The following is a 19,783-nucleotide window of genomic DNA, read 5'->3' on the forward strand; positions in this document are numbered from 1 at the left end:
ATTCTCACAACTCTATTTTACAGGTGAGAAAATTGAGGTTTAAAGTGGTTCAGCAACTTGCCTTCAATAAAAAAGCTAACAAGAGGAAAGGCCCAAATTCAAACCCAGGTTTCTTTTTTAATGACCCAAGCCCTGATATTTATGCCAGTGTTTCAAACTAGACTCCATGAATATATTCATAGGGAATTTACAAGTTTTCGGATGATTTTTATTTTAAATTATGCTAGAGATAATTTTCAGATAAAAGATATTTTATATAGTAGATTTTAATTCCTCAAATCATCAAACTGAGGTATACAAACCCCTGGTTTTCCCATGAATGTTCTTGGAAGTTTAAGAATTTTTTTCTTACAAAGTGGTCAACTTTTAAAAACTTTAAGCTCACTCAGCTTTCATTCTTCAAGAATGAGAGCAACAAATAATTTTCAAAATTCTTTATACCTATTTTATTACAGATGCAATGTTTTAGATATTCCAGCTAGTCAAACTGCTTGAAAAAGTAAAAATATAATTTAAAAAAACTACGGTACCCTTTGTAGCACTTGATTTTGTCTTGAAAAAGAAAAACCCACATTTAAAAAAAAGAAACAAATATTAAAAAGCTATCTATTCCTTTAATAAACAGCACTTTACTTTCACATTATGTACCACTCTCTCACTTTTATTCCAATTGTGTAACTACAACAGCATACAGGTTATTTCCACTTGAATTACTCAAAAAATAAGCTTCAAATAAACTAATTTTCTCTATGCCACCTTCCCCCCACCAAGTCCCTCAGCATCTCTAATCCCCATCAAGACTGTATATTGTCACCCTGCTTATTTAACTTATATACAGACTACATCATGAGAAACGCTGGGCTGGAAGAAGCACAAGCTGGAATCAAGACTGGCGGGAGAAATATCAATAACCTCAGATATGCAGATGACACCACCCTTATGGCAGAAAGAGGAACTAAAAAGCCTCTTGATGAAAGTAAAAGAGGAGAGTGAAAAAGTTGGCTTAAAGCTCAACATTCAGAAAACGAAGATCATGGCATCTGGTCCCGTCACTTCATGGGAAATAGATGGGGAAACAGTGGAAACAGTGGCTGACTTTATTTTGGGGGGCTCCAAAATCACTGCAGATGGTGACTGCAGCCATGAAATTAAAAGACGCTTACTTCTTGGAAGGAAAGTTATGACCAACCTAGATAGCATATTCAAAAGCAGAGACATTACTTTGCCAATAAAGGTCCATCTAGTCAAGGTTATGGTTTTTCCAGTGGTCACGTACGGAAGTGAGAGTTGGACTGTGAAGAAAGCTGAGTGCCGAAGAATTGATGCTTTTGAACTGTGGTGTTGGAGAAGACTCTTGAGAGTCCCTTGGACTGCAAGGAGATCCAACCAGTCCATTCTAAAGGAGATCAGCCCTGGGTGTTCTGATGCTAAAGCTGAAACTCCAATGCTTGGCCACCTCATGCAAAGAGTTGACTCACTGGAAAAGACTCTGATGCTGGGAGGGATTGGGGGCAGGAGGAGAAGGGGACGACAGAGGGTGAGATGGCTGGATGGCATCACCGACTCGATGGACGTTGAGTTTGAGTGAACTCCGGGAGTTGGTGATGGACAGGGAGGCCTGGCGTGCTGCAATTCATGGGGTCGCAAAGAGTCGGACGCGACTGAGCGACTGAACTGAACTGAATCCCCGTCAATGGTATTGCTGTTCTCTCAGTCATCCAGGCTCATGACCTTGTGGTCAAGCAAGAGAGGAGGGATTCTTAAACACAGAATGAGTGAAAAGCCTGTGGTCTTTACCAGTGTACTCAATTCCTCCTGTAGGAACATTACATCAAGGAGCTGTAATCTATGTGGCACAGTGGGCATACACAATTATAATCGCTGAAATAAATGATATGAAGAATGCGAAAGATGTTATTTGAGCAGCAAATGCTGAGCCAAATTTCAGGGTGAAGAGGATAGGGAGTCAAGAGTAGACAGAGGTGAGACTTTTAAGAATGAAGAGCAGTTACTAAGAAGAAACAACCTTCTCAAAGAAGTGAATAACATGCACAAAGGCACAAAAACCTCATGACAGTCAGTGAACACCAAGTAGTGTTCCAGAAAGTTCCAGTTTTCCAGAAAGTAAAGTGTGATAAGAGGGACTATTAGGAAATGAAGTAAGAAAAAGCAGGAATACTTAGATCATGAACAGTTTAGCCAAGGAGTTTAGATTTGATGTAATGAGTAAGGGAAAGCCACTGAGTAATTATAAGCATGAATGAAATATTATATATATTTTTTAAGAAATAATCCTCTGGCACTGAAAAATTGACTGGAAAAGCTACACTCCAGAAGCATAGACAACTATTAGGAAATTGCTAAAACAGTTAGGCAAGACAGTGGGGAATGAGGAGAAAGAGACTGATTCAAAAGATATGTACCGAGGTAGAACTTCAGGATTTGGTAACAAGTTAAACTGTGCTCTGAGTTTGGAAGCAAGATGGAGGAAAGGAAGGAATCGAGGCAAATTTAAGATTTTTAGCTTAAGTTCTGGGTGGATGGAAATGAACCATGTTATTAAATGCAAATGTTAACTAAAACAGGGAACAAAGCAGGAGAAACAAAGTAAAAGAATGAAAGCTGACAAGGACAGACGGTGTTGTTACTTCTGGTACATCCAGAAGAAACTGTCTAATAAATGATTACATCAAGAACTCAGGAGAGAGAAATCTAAGGCAAAAAATATAAAATTGAGAGGTATTAGCCAGGAGAAGGGAGAAGGCAATGGCCTCCCACTCCAGTACTCTTGCCTGGAAAATCTCGTGGGCGGAGGAGCCTGGTAGGCTGCAGTCCACGGGGTCGCTAAGAGAGTGACATCACTTTCACTTTTCACTTTCATGCATTGGAGAAGGAAATGGCAACCCACTCCAGTGTTCTTGCCTGGAGAATCCCAGGGACGGGGGAGCCTGGTGGGCTGCCGTCTATGGGGTCGCACCGAGTCGGACACGACTGAAGCGACTTAGCAGCAGCAGCAGCAGCCAGGAGAAACTAGTTAGACAAACTGCAAAAGAATAAGACCACCAATATTTAAAATACAGGCAGACAGATAAATGAAAAGTAGGAGTGGTGGTACAGAAGTTTGGAAAGGAGAGAGTTTCATGAAAAGTGAATTGTCGATGTATTGAATGTATCAAAGAGGTGAACTTTAAACCTCTTGGATTTGACAACTGAGTAACTGAGGACAAACAGTGAGGTTACAGAGGTAATGGATGGTAAAGAAAGCTAAACTAGGACTTCTTTGTGGCACAGAGAATGAGAATCAGTCTGCGGTCGCAGGGGACACAGGTTCGATCTTTGGTCTGGGAGGATTCCACAAACAGAGCAATTAAGCCCACGAGATGCAATTACTGAGCCTGTGCGCTGCAACCACTGAGGCCCATACACCCTAGAAACAGTGCTCCAAAGAGAAGCCACTGCAATGAGTAACCCCTGATCACTGCAACTAGAAGAAAATGCCATAACAACAAAGACCTAGCACAGTCAAAAATACATAAATAATTTTTTTTAAGTTTACAAATAATAAATGCTGAAAAGGGTGTGAAGCAAAAAAAAAAAAAGCTAAACTAAATGGGGGCTGAGTGAATGTGAAAGAGGAAAGGGGAGGAAAGAGACATTAATCTTGGCTGAGAAGGAGTAAGAGCTAGAGAACAAGGTTAAAGAGCATTTTCAGGATGGCAGAGATTTTAGCATTTTTATATGATTAGATGGAAAAGGAAATGGCAACCCACTCAGTCTTCTTGCCTGAGAAATCCCAAGGACAGAAAAGCCTAGCGGGCTACAGTTCAAGAGATGGACACAATTTGGTGACCAAGCAGCAGCAAAGGAAGGGACCAGTAAGTGTGAGATTTTTAAATTATGGCTTTGTACTTAAGCTTAATATAAGGAAAGTTAACCACGATACGATATTAAGTGAAAAAATAAGCTGAAGAATATGTATAGTCTGATGTCACTTCTATGGCCTTCAAGTTACTATCATTACTCTCATGTTAGCAACCATCACTAACTGAAACTATCATTTGTTTATGTGTCCAGCTCCCCAGCTCCCCTAGAATGTAAACTCTATGAGAAGAGAGATTTCACCTGCCTTGTTCTCCACATATCCTTGCAGCTTAAAATATTGCTTGGCACATAACAGGCACTCTACTGGTCAATGAAAATGTCTGTGTGCACACACTCATGTACATATGTATGCATACATTGATATTTACATGCAAAGCATTAAGAAAGTTCTAATATATTATTTGAACTTATGCCAGGGTTGAGTGTGAGACTAGGGGGTGAGGCATACAATACTGATTCATTTTTTGCTTCATAGATCTCAGTTCAAATTTTCTAAGAAAATCATGTCTCTTGTAACTGAAAAACAACTTTATAATAATGATCGTATGAGACTAAGAAAGTAAATCTATTCTGCCTTTCTATTTTCTTTTGGTGGGTTGTCATGATCTAACTCGACTTCAAGCTGGTCCTTGAGTTGTTTTGGTAAGGCAGTTCAAAATCAGAATCTTAAAACTTAGAGCTGGAAAGAACATAGACATTATCTAAGGCAACCCCCGAATTTTACAGATGAGAAAGCAGAGACTCATAGTACCTTAACTACTAAAACTAGGGTACTGATAAGAAGTTTTTAAAGATCAAATGATTAGAAACTATTTAAACGGCTAATCTACAATGTGTTACACATTTAAAAGATAACTAATAAAAGCTCGCTAAAGCTTACTCTCACATTTAACTTACAATCTTCTGGTGAAATTATTACTCAAAGTAAACTATTTTCATAAGCACACTGGTTGACTAACGAAACCTACAGTTAAGCACTGACTAATCATTATACTGTGACAAAGGATTCAGAATACATAAATATAGGGAGTGAAGTTATTCACCGTTAAGTGTGCACACTAACTGAACTAACAGGCACTTTCTTTCTACTAGGATATACAGTAGGTCAAGTAATGGCACCCCACTCCAGTACTCTCGCCTGGAAAATCCCATGGATGGAGGAGCCTGGGTAGGCTGCGGTCCATGGGGTCGCTAAGAGAGTGACTTCACTTTCCACTTTTCACTTTGATGCATTGGAGAAGGAAATGGCAACCCACTCCAGAGTTCTTGCCTGGAGAATCTCAGAGGCAGGGGAGTCTGGTGGGCTGATGCCTATGGGGTCACACAGAGTCGGACACGACTGAAGTGACTTAGCAGCAGCAGGTATATAATACATTTAAGGATTCACCACATTTTGACTCAAAGTTCTATATCAATATCTACAATATGTATTTAACAGAATTCAATAAAAATTAAATGTTGAATAGGCAAGAAATACTCTAGTAAATATAAAAAAATGACAACCATTTCTCTTCACATATATACTGTAGTCTACCAGGAATACAACTGCTGTCCAAACTTTTGAATATCACTTTACATTTGTTTACAAACTATGTCATTTGATCCTCACAACTGTGACAGACAGCAGAAACCGTTTCTCCCATTTAATATATAAGAAAACGAGGCTCAGAAGTTAACTTGATTAAGGTCATTTTGACAAGTCCTAAGACCTGGATTCTCTGTCTCTTAGCCACTGTTCTTTCCATCCCCCAGGCTACCTTACATTTACCATTTATTAAAGTGCAAACTACTTTATAATTTCCTTCCTTCCACACTGGTGAAAGTGATTGGCGGTTACCTAAGCTCTAGCAATCCTATCCCTTTCGAGTCCATTTAAAATTTTCGTGCCTAAGAAAATATTAGTCATTCATCTTAACAGTGACAAGAAAGATGTGTAAGTCACCTTAGTTGAGCACTGTGCACCTTTCATATAGTAATTCTGTATGAAATCCTACCAAGTATTCAATTATTTTAATTCTAATAAAAGTATCCTCTAATTTAGAAAGCTCTCTACAAATAATACCCAAAGTAGGATGGGCATAATAGTTGAAAAAAAAATCTGAAACCAAATCTTAGTCCTGTCACTCACTAGCTGTTTAACTGCAGGTACATTTCTTAGCTTCTGTGAGTCTCACTGTCCTCACCTATAAAGTGAGGATGACACCATCTGCCTCTGTGAGTTTGCTGGGCAGATTCAGCAATAATACTTGCAAACCCTGTATTTCTTAAAAAAGGGCCAGTTCACAGAACAGAGCAGTTCCATTGGAGAAACAAGCATGCAGATAGGTATTGATCATAGGTAATGTCACTTATGTGAATTTTACTAGTGTAACTTCTAGATAATAGACTTTATTTCTTGTCTCCGTAATATGTGGGGTAGGACACTATATACATATAGTGTCCCTCTTGCTCCCAGGGCACCATAACATGAGTGCTGGATTTCAGTCCTCTTCTAATCCCGCTATAGTTAAGGACTATCATAATCTATTATTTGACTATCTTAGAATTGGCTATATCCAAACAGAGGCTTACACTATTTTCAGTACACTCTTTAAGTCTACTAACTGCATCTTTTGACTATTTCTATGTCAATTTTATAAATACAAACCATGACAGTGAATTCATGCTGAGTGAAAAGGGTAGAAAGTTTCAGGGGTACAGGGGAGAAGGACCTAACACTGAGAACTTACCTATTCAGCAGTACATCTTTCTAAATATTATAAATGTTACATTTTGTAGTATTAAGTATATGTGTAGATATCTCTAATTTCTTTAAATTACATCTAAAATACATCTTACTAAATTTACTTTCTTTTAATCTTCCCAGGCATCATTCTAATCAAGATTAGCATCATTTTACAGATTATGTTAGGGAAGCTCACGCTCTAGCTCACTCCCCCTTGCTCAACTCAAGGCCTTTCCTCCTCCTCTTGTAACCTCTGCCCAGAATGCTCTCCTGTCTAATACAAGGCTGCCGTCTTGGCCTGCTTCAGGTCTCATTTCACAAAGTTCCCACCATCACCATGTCTACAGTGGTGGTGGTGGTGGCGTAGTCGCTAAGTCGTGTCCGACCCTTGTGATCCCGCAGACTGTAGCCTGTCAGGCTCCTCTGTCCATGGGATTCTCCAGGCAAGAATACTGGAGTGGGTTGCCATTTGTTTCTCCAGGGGATCTTTCCCACCCAGGAATCAAACCTGGGTCTCCTGCATTGCAGGCAGATGATTTACCAACTGAGCCATGAGGGAAGCCCTCTATACTAGAGCCCTGTCTATAGTAGAGTACACCAATTACACCATCCTTATATCCTTCATAGAACATAAAGTGATCAGTATTCATTTTCTTCCTGTGTTGAAGGGCAGGGACACCTTGACTTACCACTGCTGTATCCTGAGTGCTCAATACAGATGATGCTGGCTTAATGAATGAGTGAACGAGACTGCCCACAGCCATTCAGCAAAGCAAAAGGCAGGGCCCGGAGACCAATCCAAATTAAGGTGACTGCAAAACCCTGCACTGCCATTCCACTACTTTTTTCCACTGGTGGAAGTGGAGCTGCTCTGGGCTGGGAAATCGATCAGTTTAGAAGCATGACTTCTGACGTTCTGCATTCATTCACTTTAAAGAAATTAGAGATATCTACACATATACTTAATACTACAAAATATAACACTGCAATATTACAAAATATTTAACTAGTTTCAAGAGATCTTACACTGTCTTTTAGAACAACAACTCAATTTTTAAAAAACCCACTGCCTTTATGATGCCTGAACCATCAACATAACTTCAAATTTTGAGTAATTGGACTGGCATCTCCACATATGGTTACTACTTAGGGCCCAAAGAAAATTTAAGTCACACATTTTAAATGCTCTCTACTAACAGGCTTGCTTATAATATTTTGTTCTTTTAAAAGATGTTTTGAATTCCCCAATACATCATACAGAAAAACCTTAAAACCAGCCACGGGGTTATCATTCTTATCACGATAACCATATTCTTTCTTAAAGAAAGATGACATGAATGCCCTCAATGTGTTGTGTTGCACTATTAAACCATGTGCTTGCAGGTTGAAGCCACCTCGGGTAAAACGCCCAGTGCGGCTAGAGCCGACCACTAACAGCATTCCCTTTGTTGCCTTCACCACGGGGTTGAATACTTACTGCCGAGTCCTCCATCCTCGGATACTCCTGTCCCTCTCATGCCTAGGTAAGTCAGTCCCAAAATGAGGAAAAATAGGCAGGCAGCAGTTAAGAGAAACATGGACAAATAGTGGGCACTGAAACCCCCCGTTGGGGACACCTCCTCCCGTTTAAATTGTTGGAGAAGTTCCTCCTCGGGTTCGGAAAGCTTCGGTTTGTTGTATGTGTTCTTCAGGTAGGTATGATTGGAGCCTGTATGATTGGAGTGATTGATCCTGAGTGAACTCGAGGCGGCCACCGCCGCGCTGGGAGGGAGGCTGTTGGGAAAAATCCTGGGGGAGTCCACGCCGAAGGCCCCGCCGCCGATATGATTATTGGTTTTAAGAAGGGAGCCTGTGGACGAATCCAGGGTTGAGTCCATGTCCGCGAGTGGCGGCGGCAGGAGAGGGGTTAGTTTCTTAGTGTTAACGCGGTATCTAGGAATGGGGCTGGAGTCCAGCGAATCACACCCTCCTCCCTGCTCTGCCGCCGCCGCCGACTCCTCGAGGTTTCGGCTCCTGTCTAGACTCCCGGCGGCCGCCGCCCTGTCATTCATCGCGATGCCTCCCCCTCCCTGAACTGAGGTCTCCAGCCGGCCGACGGCCGATTTCGCAGGCAGCGGCGAGAGAGGCTTACTGTGGCCCCGCCTGGGCCGATGCCGAGAAAGGGTGTCGTCCTTCAATACCTGTCTGCTGGAGGCCACGTCGTCGTCCTCCTCTTCCTCCGAGTCCGAATAGTTTTCCCGGCAGCTGTAGGGCAGAAGCCGGCTGCCATTCACTGTCCGGCCGGACCACAGCGGCTCCTCGGCCTCCGGGTCCCTGTCATCGCCGTCTTCCCCCTCCTGCTCCTCGTCGTCCGCCGCCCCATCTCTCCCCGACGGGCTCTGCAGCTCGGGGGCCGCCGGCCTTCTGGCCCCCCACCACGAGTGGGGCTTCCTCCGCTCGGCCGAGTTGCTGTTAGTCACCTCGCTGGCGGCCAGGGGCGCCGCCGGCGGTTTGAGCCCGCGATACTGGAGCGGAGCCCGGTCTTTCCTCCCGCCGCCGCCGCCGGCCTGGTCCCGGGGACTGGCCTCCACGTCCGACTCGTCCGAGCTGAAGCCCAGCAATACTTTGCTGCCAGCCGTGAGGGTGGCCGAGGCGCCCCCAGGCCCTCCCAAGGGGGTCTCCGGGCCCGAAGCCGAAACCCGGCCCAGGCCCCCAGGAGTCCGTAAGTAGGAGAGGTCGCCGGAGACCGGCCGGACCCCCATCCCCACGGCCGCCGCCGCTGGCCCGGCGGCGGCGACCGTGGCGGCTGCCGTGTTATTGTTATTACTGTTCCGCGTCTTGGTGCCGCGGCCCCCGGACCGGTGCTGCTGCTGCTCTTCCTCTCGAAGCTTCTTCAGCTTCTTGAGGTAGACCGGACGGGTGCTCTCCGTCACTGGGCCAGGAGATAGGCCGTAACGGCGGAGCTGAGAGAAAAGCTCCTCATCCGAGAGCTGCTGAGGCGCCGAAGCCGCTGCCGCCGCCATTTTCTCTCCAGGGTGTTTTACAAGCTCCGCGCTACCGGAAGTGACGCGCCGCCCTAGACCCTGAACTAGACCGGGCTGCGTCGCCCTCCCAGCGCCACGGGCGCCTTGGCCAATGGGAGGCACGGGAGGAGCTCACCTGAGCGGGAAAGGGCCACCTGAGCCGCGCGCGGCTTCAGCGGCCGAAAGTTTTTCTGCGCTTTCATCTCGGGGTGTCTCCTTCGTCTGTTCTCCGCCCTGCCCGTCTCAGCGCCTTTCCCGGGAGTTGCCTCTTGCCAAGCCACACCTTGACCTCTTCTTTCCAGGTTCCTGCCACCGGGCAGTAATAATTGAAATCTGCCTTGAAGTTTTTAGCATTAATTTTCTTTTCATCCAGATTCCCGCTGCCAAGGGGAACCTAGAGACTTAAAGAAATCTTGATGGCCAGGTGATTGGCAAATTTTCCTGAGCCCTGGTTCTCTCTTTTCGCTTTGTCTTTCCGCTTGACTCACGAAAAAAAAGTTTGTCTCGAGGCTCATTTTGAGAAGCCGCTCCTCTAATGTTTCAAGGAAAAGATACAGAGTAAACCAGCCCAATACAATTTTCTTCAAGAGTAATGCTTATTGATTCCTGAGTTAGTTGTAAGGTATCACCATTTTTTTCCTTTTAAAATCTGATAACCTTGATAGGTCGTCATTTGGGGAATTGAAAGAGCCAATCATATGACTGAAGAAACAAAAACGTGCCATCTTGCTTATTTTCTTCCTGGAACCTTTCCAACCTATAGTTATTTGTTTATTATTAATGATTATTTTTATGCACTTGTCTTCCTATTTATTTATTGTCTTATGCTTTTGAACTGTAGGCTTTATGAGCGGAGGAACCTTGCTTCATTCACCCCGTTAGTGCCTGACAGTAGAAATTCAGTAGACGTTTGTCAAACTAATGCATTGCAAAGCTAAGACAGTGTGAGAAGAATATTTTCACATGAGAGTAGTGGCAGAAGAGAAGAAACCATACAGTCAAAAAACAGAATCAATTAAGACCTGGAGATCCAACCCCCTCATTTACAGAACAGGAAATGATTCTCAGAGAGATGAGATTTGCCCTGTTTGGTAAAGAACATTTCCCTTTTCCTCTAACCCTGGCAGATTGACACTTCTTGAATACTCAAACCCTAGCAGCTATGTGGCAGCATCTACCACAGTATCTGACATACCACGATGTCTTCATCAAATGAATTATTTTGCCCTCTTACATTATACACATCTGAACAGGAAAATATGTTAGTCAAAAGCATACATACTAGTTTTTTGACATCCTGAATCCAGCAGCAGAATAATACTCAGTAATCTGAATTTTTTACTTTTGCCATCTCCTCAAAAATACTCTCACATGGACAGGCACTTCCTAGTCATTCATCAGAGGACTTTAAAATCCATAATCCTGAATTCTATGACTGTTAAGTATTTTAAAGGGGATTTGACATAGAAAAGTTTAGCCACTTATGATGATAATGACCCAAAATTTATTAACATAATTGTCTGGGTGGGGAATCAAATGATTACAAACATACTAGACCTGTGTCTCAGAATAGCAGAGTGGTTAAGCTGTGAGTCTGAAGTTAAGCAAAACTGGATATAGACCCAGTCCTGTCACGAACTTTCAACATTTGTTTAACACTCTACTGGCTCTTCAGGTAGGAATCACAGAGGTTAGCCTCGGATTTTTAGGAATCTTTAATATTCTCCTACAATGATTGTCAGACTATTTGTATATATTTCTGCCTGTGGCTTTGGTCAAATTATTTAATCTTTCTGAGTCATAATTTCTATATTATCAAAGGAGAGATGATAAACCTTCCTCAGAAAGCTATTTTAAGGATTAAGTGAAAGTATGTCTGTGTAATTCTTAGCACCACACCTAACACACAAGGTACACTCATATGTTAGCCAATAATGTACAGCCAAGCACTGTGTGTGTATTTGGTAAGCATGGATTCTGAGAGAGAACTCTGTGCAATAGCAACTAAAGAAAATACCATCACCAGATGGTCAATATCAAAATCAGGTTGATTATATTCTTTGCAGCTAAAGATGGAGAAGTTCTATACAGTCAGCCAAAATAAGACCAGGAGCTGACTGTAGCACATATAATGAACTCCTTATTGCCAAATTCAGACTTAAACTGAAGAAAGTGGGGGAAACCACTAGACTACTCGGTATGACCTAAATCAAATCCCTTACGATTATACAGTGGAAGTGACACATAGTTTCAAGGGATTAGACCTGATAGAGTGCCTAAAGAACTATGGATGGAGGTTCATGACATTGTACAGGAGGCAAGGATCAAGACCATCCTCAAGGAAAAGAAATGCCAAAAGGCAAAATGGTTGTCTGAGGAGGCTTTGCAAATAGCTGTAAGTATAAGAGAAGCAAAAGGCAAAGGAGAAAAGGAAAGATATACCCATCTGTATGCAGAGTTCCAAGGAATAGCAAGGAGAGATAAGAAAGCCTTCCTTAGCAATCAATGCAAAGAAATAGAGGAAAACAATAAAATGGGAAAGATTAGAGATCTCGTCAAGAAAATCAGAGACACTGAGGGAACATTTCAACCAAAGATAGGCACAATAAAGGACAGAAATGGCATGGACCTAACAGAAACAGAAGATATTAAGAAGAGGTGGCAAGCATACACAGAACTAATCAAAAAAGATCTTCATAACCCAGATAATCATGATGGTGTGATCACCAACCCAGAGCCAGGCATCCTGGAATGCAAAGTCAAGTGGGCCTTAGGAAGCATCTCTATGAACAAAGCTAGTGCAGGTGATGGAATTCTGGTTGAGCTATTTCAAATCCTAAAAGATGATGCTATGAAAGTGCTGCATTCAGTTTGCCAGCAAATTTGGAAAACTCAGTGGCCACAGGACTGGAAAAGGTCAGTTTTCATTCCAATCCCAAAGAAAGGCAATGCCAAAGAATGCTCAAACTACTGCACAATTGCACTCATCTCACACGCTAGTAAAGTAGTGCTCAAAATTCTCTAAGCCAGGTTCGACAATACTTAACTGTGAACTTCCAGGTGTTCAAGCTGGATTTAGAAAAGGCAGAGGAACCAGAGATCAAATTGCCAACATCCTCTGGATCATGGAAAAAGCAAGAGAGTTCCAGAAAAACATCTCTTTCTGCTTTATTGACTATGCCAAAGCCTTTGACTGTGTGGATCACAATAAACTATGGAAAATTCTGAAAGAGATGGGAATACCAGACCACTTGACCTTCTTCTTGAGAAATCTGTATGCAGGTCAGGAAGCAACAGTTAGAACTGGACATGGAACAACAGACTGGTTCCAAATCAGGAAAGGAGTATGTCAAGGCTGTATATTGTCACCCTGCTTATTTAACTTACATGCAGAGTACATCATGAGAAAAGCTGGGGTGAATGAAGCACAAGCTGGAATCAGGATTGCTGGGAGAGATATCAATAACCTCAGATATGCACATGACACCACACTTATGACAGAAAGCAAAGAAGAACTAAAGAGCCTCGTGATGAAAGTGAAAGAGAAGAGCGAAAAAGCTGGCTTAAAACTCAACATTCTGAAAACTAAGATCATGGCATCTGGTCTCATCACTTCATGGAAACAGATGGGGAAACAGTGGAAGCAGTGACAGACTTTATTTTGGGGGGCTCCAAAATCACTGCAGGTGGTGACTGCAGCCATGAAATTAAAAGACACTTGCTCCTTGGAAGAAAAGTTATGACCAACCTAGACAGCATATTGAATAGCAGAGACATTACTTTGCCAACAAAGGTCTGTCTAGCCAAAGCTATGGTTTTTCCAATAGTCGTGTATGGTTGTAAGCGTTGGACCATTAAGAAAGCTGAGGGCCGAAGAACTGATGCTTTTCAACTGTTGTGTTGGAGAAGATTGTTGAAAGTCCCTTGGACTGCAAGGAGATCCAACCAGTCCATCCTAAAGGAAATTAGTCCTGAATATTCATTGGAAGGACTGCTGCTGAAACTGAAACCCCAATACTTTGGCCACCTGATGCGAAGAACTGACTCATTTGAAAAGACCCTGATGCTGGGGAAGATTGAAGGCACAAGGAGAAGGGGACGACAGAGGATGAGATGGCTGGATGGCATCACCGACTCAATGGACATGAATTTGAGTGAACTCCGGGAGTTGGCGATGGACAGGTAGGCCTAGCATGCTGCAGTCCATGGGGTTGCAAAGAATCGGACAGCATTGAGCGACTGAACTGAACTGAACCGAACCACTGCACAGACAGAAATAGAAATGATGAATCTTTGCCCAGGGTGTTAAATAATCACATTTAGTGCTTAAGGAAGACGAAGGAATTTGGCAACCATAGCGCTTAGTCATTTCAGCCCTTGGGGCAGAAAGTTTGGAATGATCTAGGAACCAAAGGTCTGGAGTCTCCAAGTTATGTGACTTAAGGAAATCTCAGATTCTCAGAACCTCAATTATTTTCTAAAATGTTGATAATATAGTCTATCCTTCTTGGGTACACAAATAATATTCGATAAGTATTTGTTAAGACTAATTAATGAATATTGTATATGAAAATGCTATTCAAATATGTTGTTTGTTTGTTAGGTATTATAGCCAGATATTCATAAAAATGAAAACTATGATTGGCATAAACTTTATACTTTACAAAGAGTTTTTATATACATAGTCCCATGGCCTCTATTAGAAACCTTTCCTCCTTCAAGATATTGAGGGCATGATTTATTACATGGAACTACTGTGGGGTTATAATTACCCTTTGTTTGAGCAGATCTAATATTTCTCAGGAGAACCTTCACTGGCTCAGCACTGTCACTACTCACTTCCAACATTCTCCTCATTTACCAATGGTTCTTACTCTTGCTTCCAGATTGGCTAACTTAGCACAGGCTCTAAATTAGCAAATTGCACCCACATACTCTACAGGGAGTGCAGTCTCAAACTCACTCCTGCTAAAGCTTTCAAAATTTTGACTAAAGGAAAATTTATGAAGTATTACAGAAGAATAGATAATCTATCTCTTCCTCTATGTATTTTTAGTATTTTAATATGTTTAATATGTTTTAATATGCCTTAAGCCTGCTTGTCAGAGACCAGTGTAGCTTGAGCCACATTACTAACACCATACTCCCCCTGGTTCCCAGGAATATACGTTTTGCTGTATTTCCATTAATAATCATGACATTAGCCTATATTGAAGGACCTTCCAAAGAATGATGACACATTATGTTCAGTGATATTGCAAAGGGTTTATTTCCTTAGAAAGTGTCCTTTCTGACCTCAATATTATCAGTTGTTGCAATTTTCCAGACAACTCATTTGTTTCAGTTTTGGATTTTGCTTTATTTATTTATTATTGTTATTTTATTGAAGTGAAACTCATGTAACATAGAATTGACCATGTAAAAGTATACAGTTGGTGGCAATTCATACATTTACAAAGTTGTGCAGTCATCACCTCTATCTAGTTCCAAAAAATTTTCAACACTCCCAAAGGAGACCCCATACCCATTATGCAGGCATTCCCTATTCTTCCCTTCTTCAGCTCCCTCACGACCTAATCTTCTTCCTGTCTCTATGGATTTAACTCCTCTGGATATTTCATGTAAATGGACTCATACAATAATGTGACATTTTGCATCTGACTCTTTTCATTTAGCATTTTGAGATTCACCAAGATGTCACATGTATCCAACACTTCATTTCCTTTTATGGCTGAATAGTAAAATGGATATACCACATTTTGTTTATCTGTCATCCATTGATAGAAATTTGGGTTGTTTCTACTTGTTGGTTATTGTGACTACTACTGCCATCAATATTAACTATCTGCTTGAATACCTCTTTTCAGTTATTTTGGGTATGTACCTAAGAATTTCATTTCATATGGTAATTATGTGTTTCACTTTTTGAGGAATTGCAAAACTATGAATTTCTTTTTCACTTTGTGTGTGGACACTATTTGTCTGCTGTTGTTGTTGCTGTTGTTTAGTCACTGAGTCATGTCTGACTCTTTTGCAACTCCGTGGACTGTTGCCTGCCAGGCTCCTCTGTCCCTTGGATTTTCCAGGCAAAAATACTGGATTAGATTGCCATTTCCTTCTCCAGGGAATCTTCCTGACCCAGAGATCAAAGCCACTTTCCTGAATTGTCAGGCAGATTATTTACCACTGACCCAGCAGGGAAGCTTATTGGTTTGCTGACTTGCCATTGTTTCCTTCTTTGAGATGACAGCTAGGAAGTTCAGACTCAAATTTATGTCCCAGCCATAGCAAGTGTTTGACACTGTTTCCACTGTTTCCCCATCTATTTCCCATGAAGTGATGGAACCAGATGCCATGATCTTCATTTTCTGAATGTTGAGCTTTAAGCCAACTTTTTCACTCTCCTCTTTCACTTTCATCAAGAGGCTTTTTAGCTCCTCTTCACTTTCTGCCATAAGGATGGTGTCATCTGCATATCTGAGGTTATTGATATTTCTCCTGGCAATCTTGATTCCAGCTTGTGCTTCTTCCAGCCCAGGGTTTCTCATGATGTACTCTGCATAGAAGTTAAATAAGCAGGGTGACAATATACAGCCTTGATGTACTCCTTTTCCTATTTGGAACCAGTCTGTTGTTCCATGTCCAGTTCTAACTGTTGCTTCCTGACCTGCATACAGATTTCTCAAGAGGCAGGTCAGGTGGTCTGATATTCCCATCTCTTTCAGAATTTTCCATAGTTTATTGTGATCCACACAGTCAAAGGCTTTGGCATAGTCAATAAAGCGGAAATAGATGTTTTTCTGGAACTCTCTTGCTTTTTCCATGGTCCAGCGGATGCTGGCAGTTTGATCTCTTGTTCCTCTGCCATTTCTAAAACCAGCTTGAACATCTGGAAGTTCTTTTCGGGCTCCAAAATCACTTCAGATGGTTATTGCAGCCATGAAATTAAAAGACGCTTACTTCTTGGAAGGAAAGTTATGACCAACCTAGACAGCATATTAAAAAGCAGAGACATTACTTTGCCAACAAAGGTCCGTCTAGTCAAGGCTATGGTTTTTCCAGTGGTCACGTATGGATGTTAGAGTTGGACTGTGAAGAATGCTGAGCACCGAAGAATTGATGCTTTTGAACTGTGGTGTTGGAGAAGACTCTTGAGAGTCCCTTGGACTGCAAGGAGATCCAACCAGTCCATCCTAAAGGAGATCAGTCCTGGGTGTTCATTGGAAGGACTGATGCTGAAGCTGAAACTCCAATACTTTGGCCATATGCAAAGAGTTCACTCATTGGAAAAGACCCTGATGCTGGGAGGGATTGGGGGCAGGAGGAGAAGGGGACGACAGAGGATGAGATGGCTAGATGGCATCACCGACTCGATGGACATGAGTTTGAGTGGACTCCGGGAGTTGGTGATGGACAGGGAAGCCTGGTGTGCTGCGATTCATGGGGTTGCAAAGAGTCGGACATGACTGAGTGTCTGAACTGAACTGATAGCAAGTGTTTAGAGCTGTATGGAGGATACTGATAAATCAGTTGCATTGCTAACACCATATAAATTTTCTAACTTTATATTCATGTGCCTCATTTTTAAAATGATTTTTTATGGAGGAGATGGAAAGAGGGGCTTTATTACTTTGCCAGGCAAAGGGAGAACACAGTAGGCTAGTGCTTTAAGAACTGTGCCCCGCTTCTTACTGAGGAGGGGAGGTTTGTATAGTCAAGCAGCAACATGTGATCAAGGCAGTAACAGTCTTATTATACTCTTTCTTCTGCTAATTGCAATAAAATGATTTTAATTTTACTTTCTCTTCCAAAGATGATGTACATCTTTTTAGCTGTCTTTTGATTTTGGGCGGAGTATCATACAATTCGCTGGACAATCCAAAGGGTAGATTCTATTAGTTTTCATCTTTTACAAATAAGAAAACTGACATTAGAAAAGTTTCTTGACTCAAGTCTAAAGGGCCAGACAGAGAACTGAAACCCATGGCGTCAGAATCCAAATTTCATGTTCTTTCTAGTACAGCACACAACCTCTTGAATACTTTTCTTAAATCATACAGTAATATGTGTGAAAATAAACTTAGATCCCACTTTTCTCACCCATCCTAAAGAGAAAGGAGTCTGTAATGAGGTGAGTAAGAGGGCAAAAGCTTTTACAGTTAACCTATTCCTTAGTTTAATTGCTACCTGAAACAATTGGAAAGAAAACTCAGAAATAAAAAAGCTTATTATTTTGTTTAAGTTCTTAGCAGATCAAAGAAGTAACACAATATTATAATGATGTTATCACTTAACTTCTCTAAAGTGCCTCAAGGATGTCTTTGACCTACAAAGTTCCTGATGTTTTTCTTTTTAATTGCTCAACTTTTATTCAACACTAACAGTGCTTCTAAGGAAGAAGCCAGAATAAACAGGCTGAAAATACAACATGGTATTGAGAAATGTTAGATAAAATTCTTATCCTATGTAATTGTGAGAATTAGCCAAGAAAGTTTCATAGAAAGAGCATCTGTTTTAATTTGCTGTATATAACTCAAACAGGTGATGAATTCTCATACAACTCAAGTAAACAACATACATATGATTGATAATTATAATCTACCCTGTGCAAGAAGGTGAATTGCTAAGTCATGTAAAGGAGTCATGGAGAGTGTTTCACATTAATATGTGATAGACATAGGTCTCAACATGAGATTTGAGGTCTATTCCCGTTCTGCAGTTAATTAATTGTAGTAATATTTGATATTTGTATATTATCTCACAATCAAGAAAGCTTTTTCATGATCTCATTTGATCTTTTTGACAACCCTAACAGACAAGCATTATTATCCTGTTTCTATGGATGCGAAAACTAAGGCTCAAGAAAGTTTGATAATTCGTGCTTAATGAGAGTTTACTAGCTGATATCCAAAATCATTCCTAGATTGTCTCACCCTAAGTTCACTGTTTTTTTCCAGGGCACCACAATGCCTCACATGAGAAGATTGTACTTCACAGAGGAAATCATTTAACCTTTTTTCATTTAGTTTCTTCATCTGTAAAATTAAGTAAGAATGCTTGACCGTTAAGATCTCTTACAAGTTCCAAACTTTCTGAAAGTACTTTCATATAGTACTTCTTATTGTGCATTTACGTTAGACTTATTTAAATACTTGGTTTATTTCTCTCTATGTGTTCTTTGAGATAAGGATCTGTGTCTGAATGAAATTTCCATCCTTCCAAGTGCCTGGCTTATTAAGTGATACCACATGTCACAAAATAGTATTAGAAAGACTATGAGGTGGCACACAAAGAAGAAATACATCAGAGATAAGACTCCTATAGAATTAGCTAGAAATAGGAGAAAAGTGTGAATCTACAAATTCAGCATGAGGTTTAAGAAATATACCTGCAAAGAGGCTCATGACCCAGGCTACTCTAGCGATTTGGTTTCCATAAGCAGCAAAAAGCATTTTAACACCAAAGTTTTCTGCCTCATATCTTATAAACAATGGTGTAAAGAGATCTGAATAGCTCAGTTTATGATTATCCAATTTTTCTACTAAATCGTTACTTTGTGTTATATTGATTGTGATACGAGAACTTGATAGGAGACAGGCACAGAAAATTATCAAGTCTGTATTTTATAATACTTTCAAACTTTTGGTTATGTATCCTTTGATATTTCTTATCCTTTCTTCCCAGAAGTTTAAGCCTGGACAGAGTGGGTAGCAGAGGGAGAAGACCACTTTTGATTTTAGTCAACGGGATGGAAAGCTTTGTCTCCCATCACTCATGACAGAAACTTGCTCCTGGCTTCTGCTTGCCTCTAAAGAAGAACATTAGTGCCCACCCAAACAAGAGGAACATTTCTGAATGGTGTGTGGTCTTTCATTGTGCATTTGGCCCCTGAAGAACAGATCCACAGTGATGTTCACTGGGTTCCCCTCTGATGTCAGGCTTGAAACTTCTGTCCAGATAAAGTTGGGGCACCAGGCTCACCTCATTCTTCCCTCCTTTCTCAGTGATCGGTGTCCTTCATTGCCTGATATACAATGTCTTAAAACTGTTTCAGTTTATTTTCAGTTGTTTCAGGTCAGAGGATAAATCTAATCTGTTACTCCATTTTAAAGAGAAGGAGAACTTCTCGTACATGGGGGTTTAACATACTAATCTCTCTACATTTTTTACATGT

General features: G+C 41.3%; 1 protein-coding gene across 1 annotated transcript in view; it reads right to left on the minus strand.

Moving 5' to 3' along the window:
- Positions 1-9,640, minus strand: part of LEMD3 (LEM domain containing 3) — a 71,084-nt gene extending 61,444 nt beyond the window's left edge. The window contains exon 1 of the mRNA XM_069584717.1: positions 8,085-9,640. Coding sequence (XP_069440818.1) covers positions 8,085-9,609 — 1,525 coding nt within the window. The 5' untranslated portion in view covers positions 9,610-9,640. The remainder of the gene's footprint in view (positions 1-8,084) is intronic.
- Positions 9,641-19,783: the final 10,143 nt, after the last annotated feature.

This window comes from Ovis canadensis, chromosome 3 (genome assembly GCF_042477335.2).
Source record: "Ovis canadensis isolate MfBH-ARS-UI-01 breed Bighorn chromosome 3, ARS-UI_OviCan_v2, whole genome shotgun sequence".
Classification (NCBI taxonomy): Eukaryota; Metazoa; Chordata; class Mammalia; order Artiodactyla; family Bovidae; genus Ovis; species Ovis canadensis.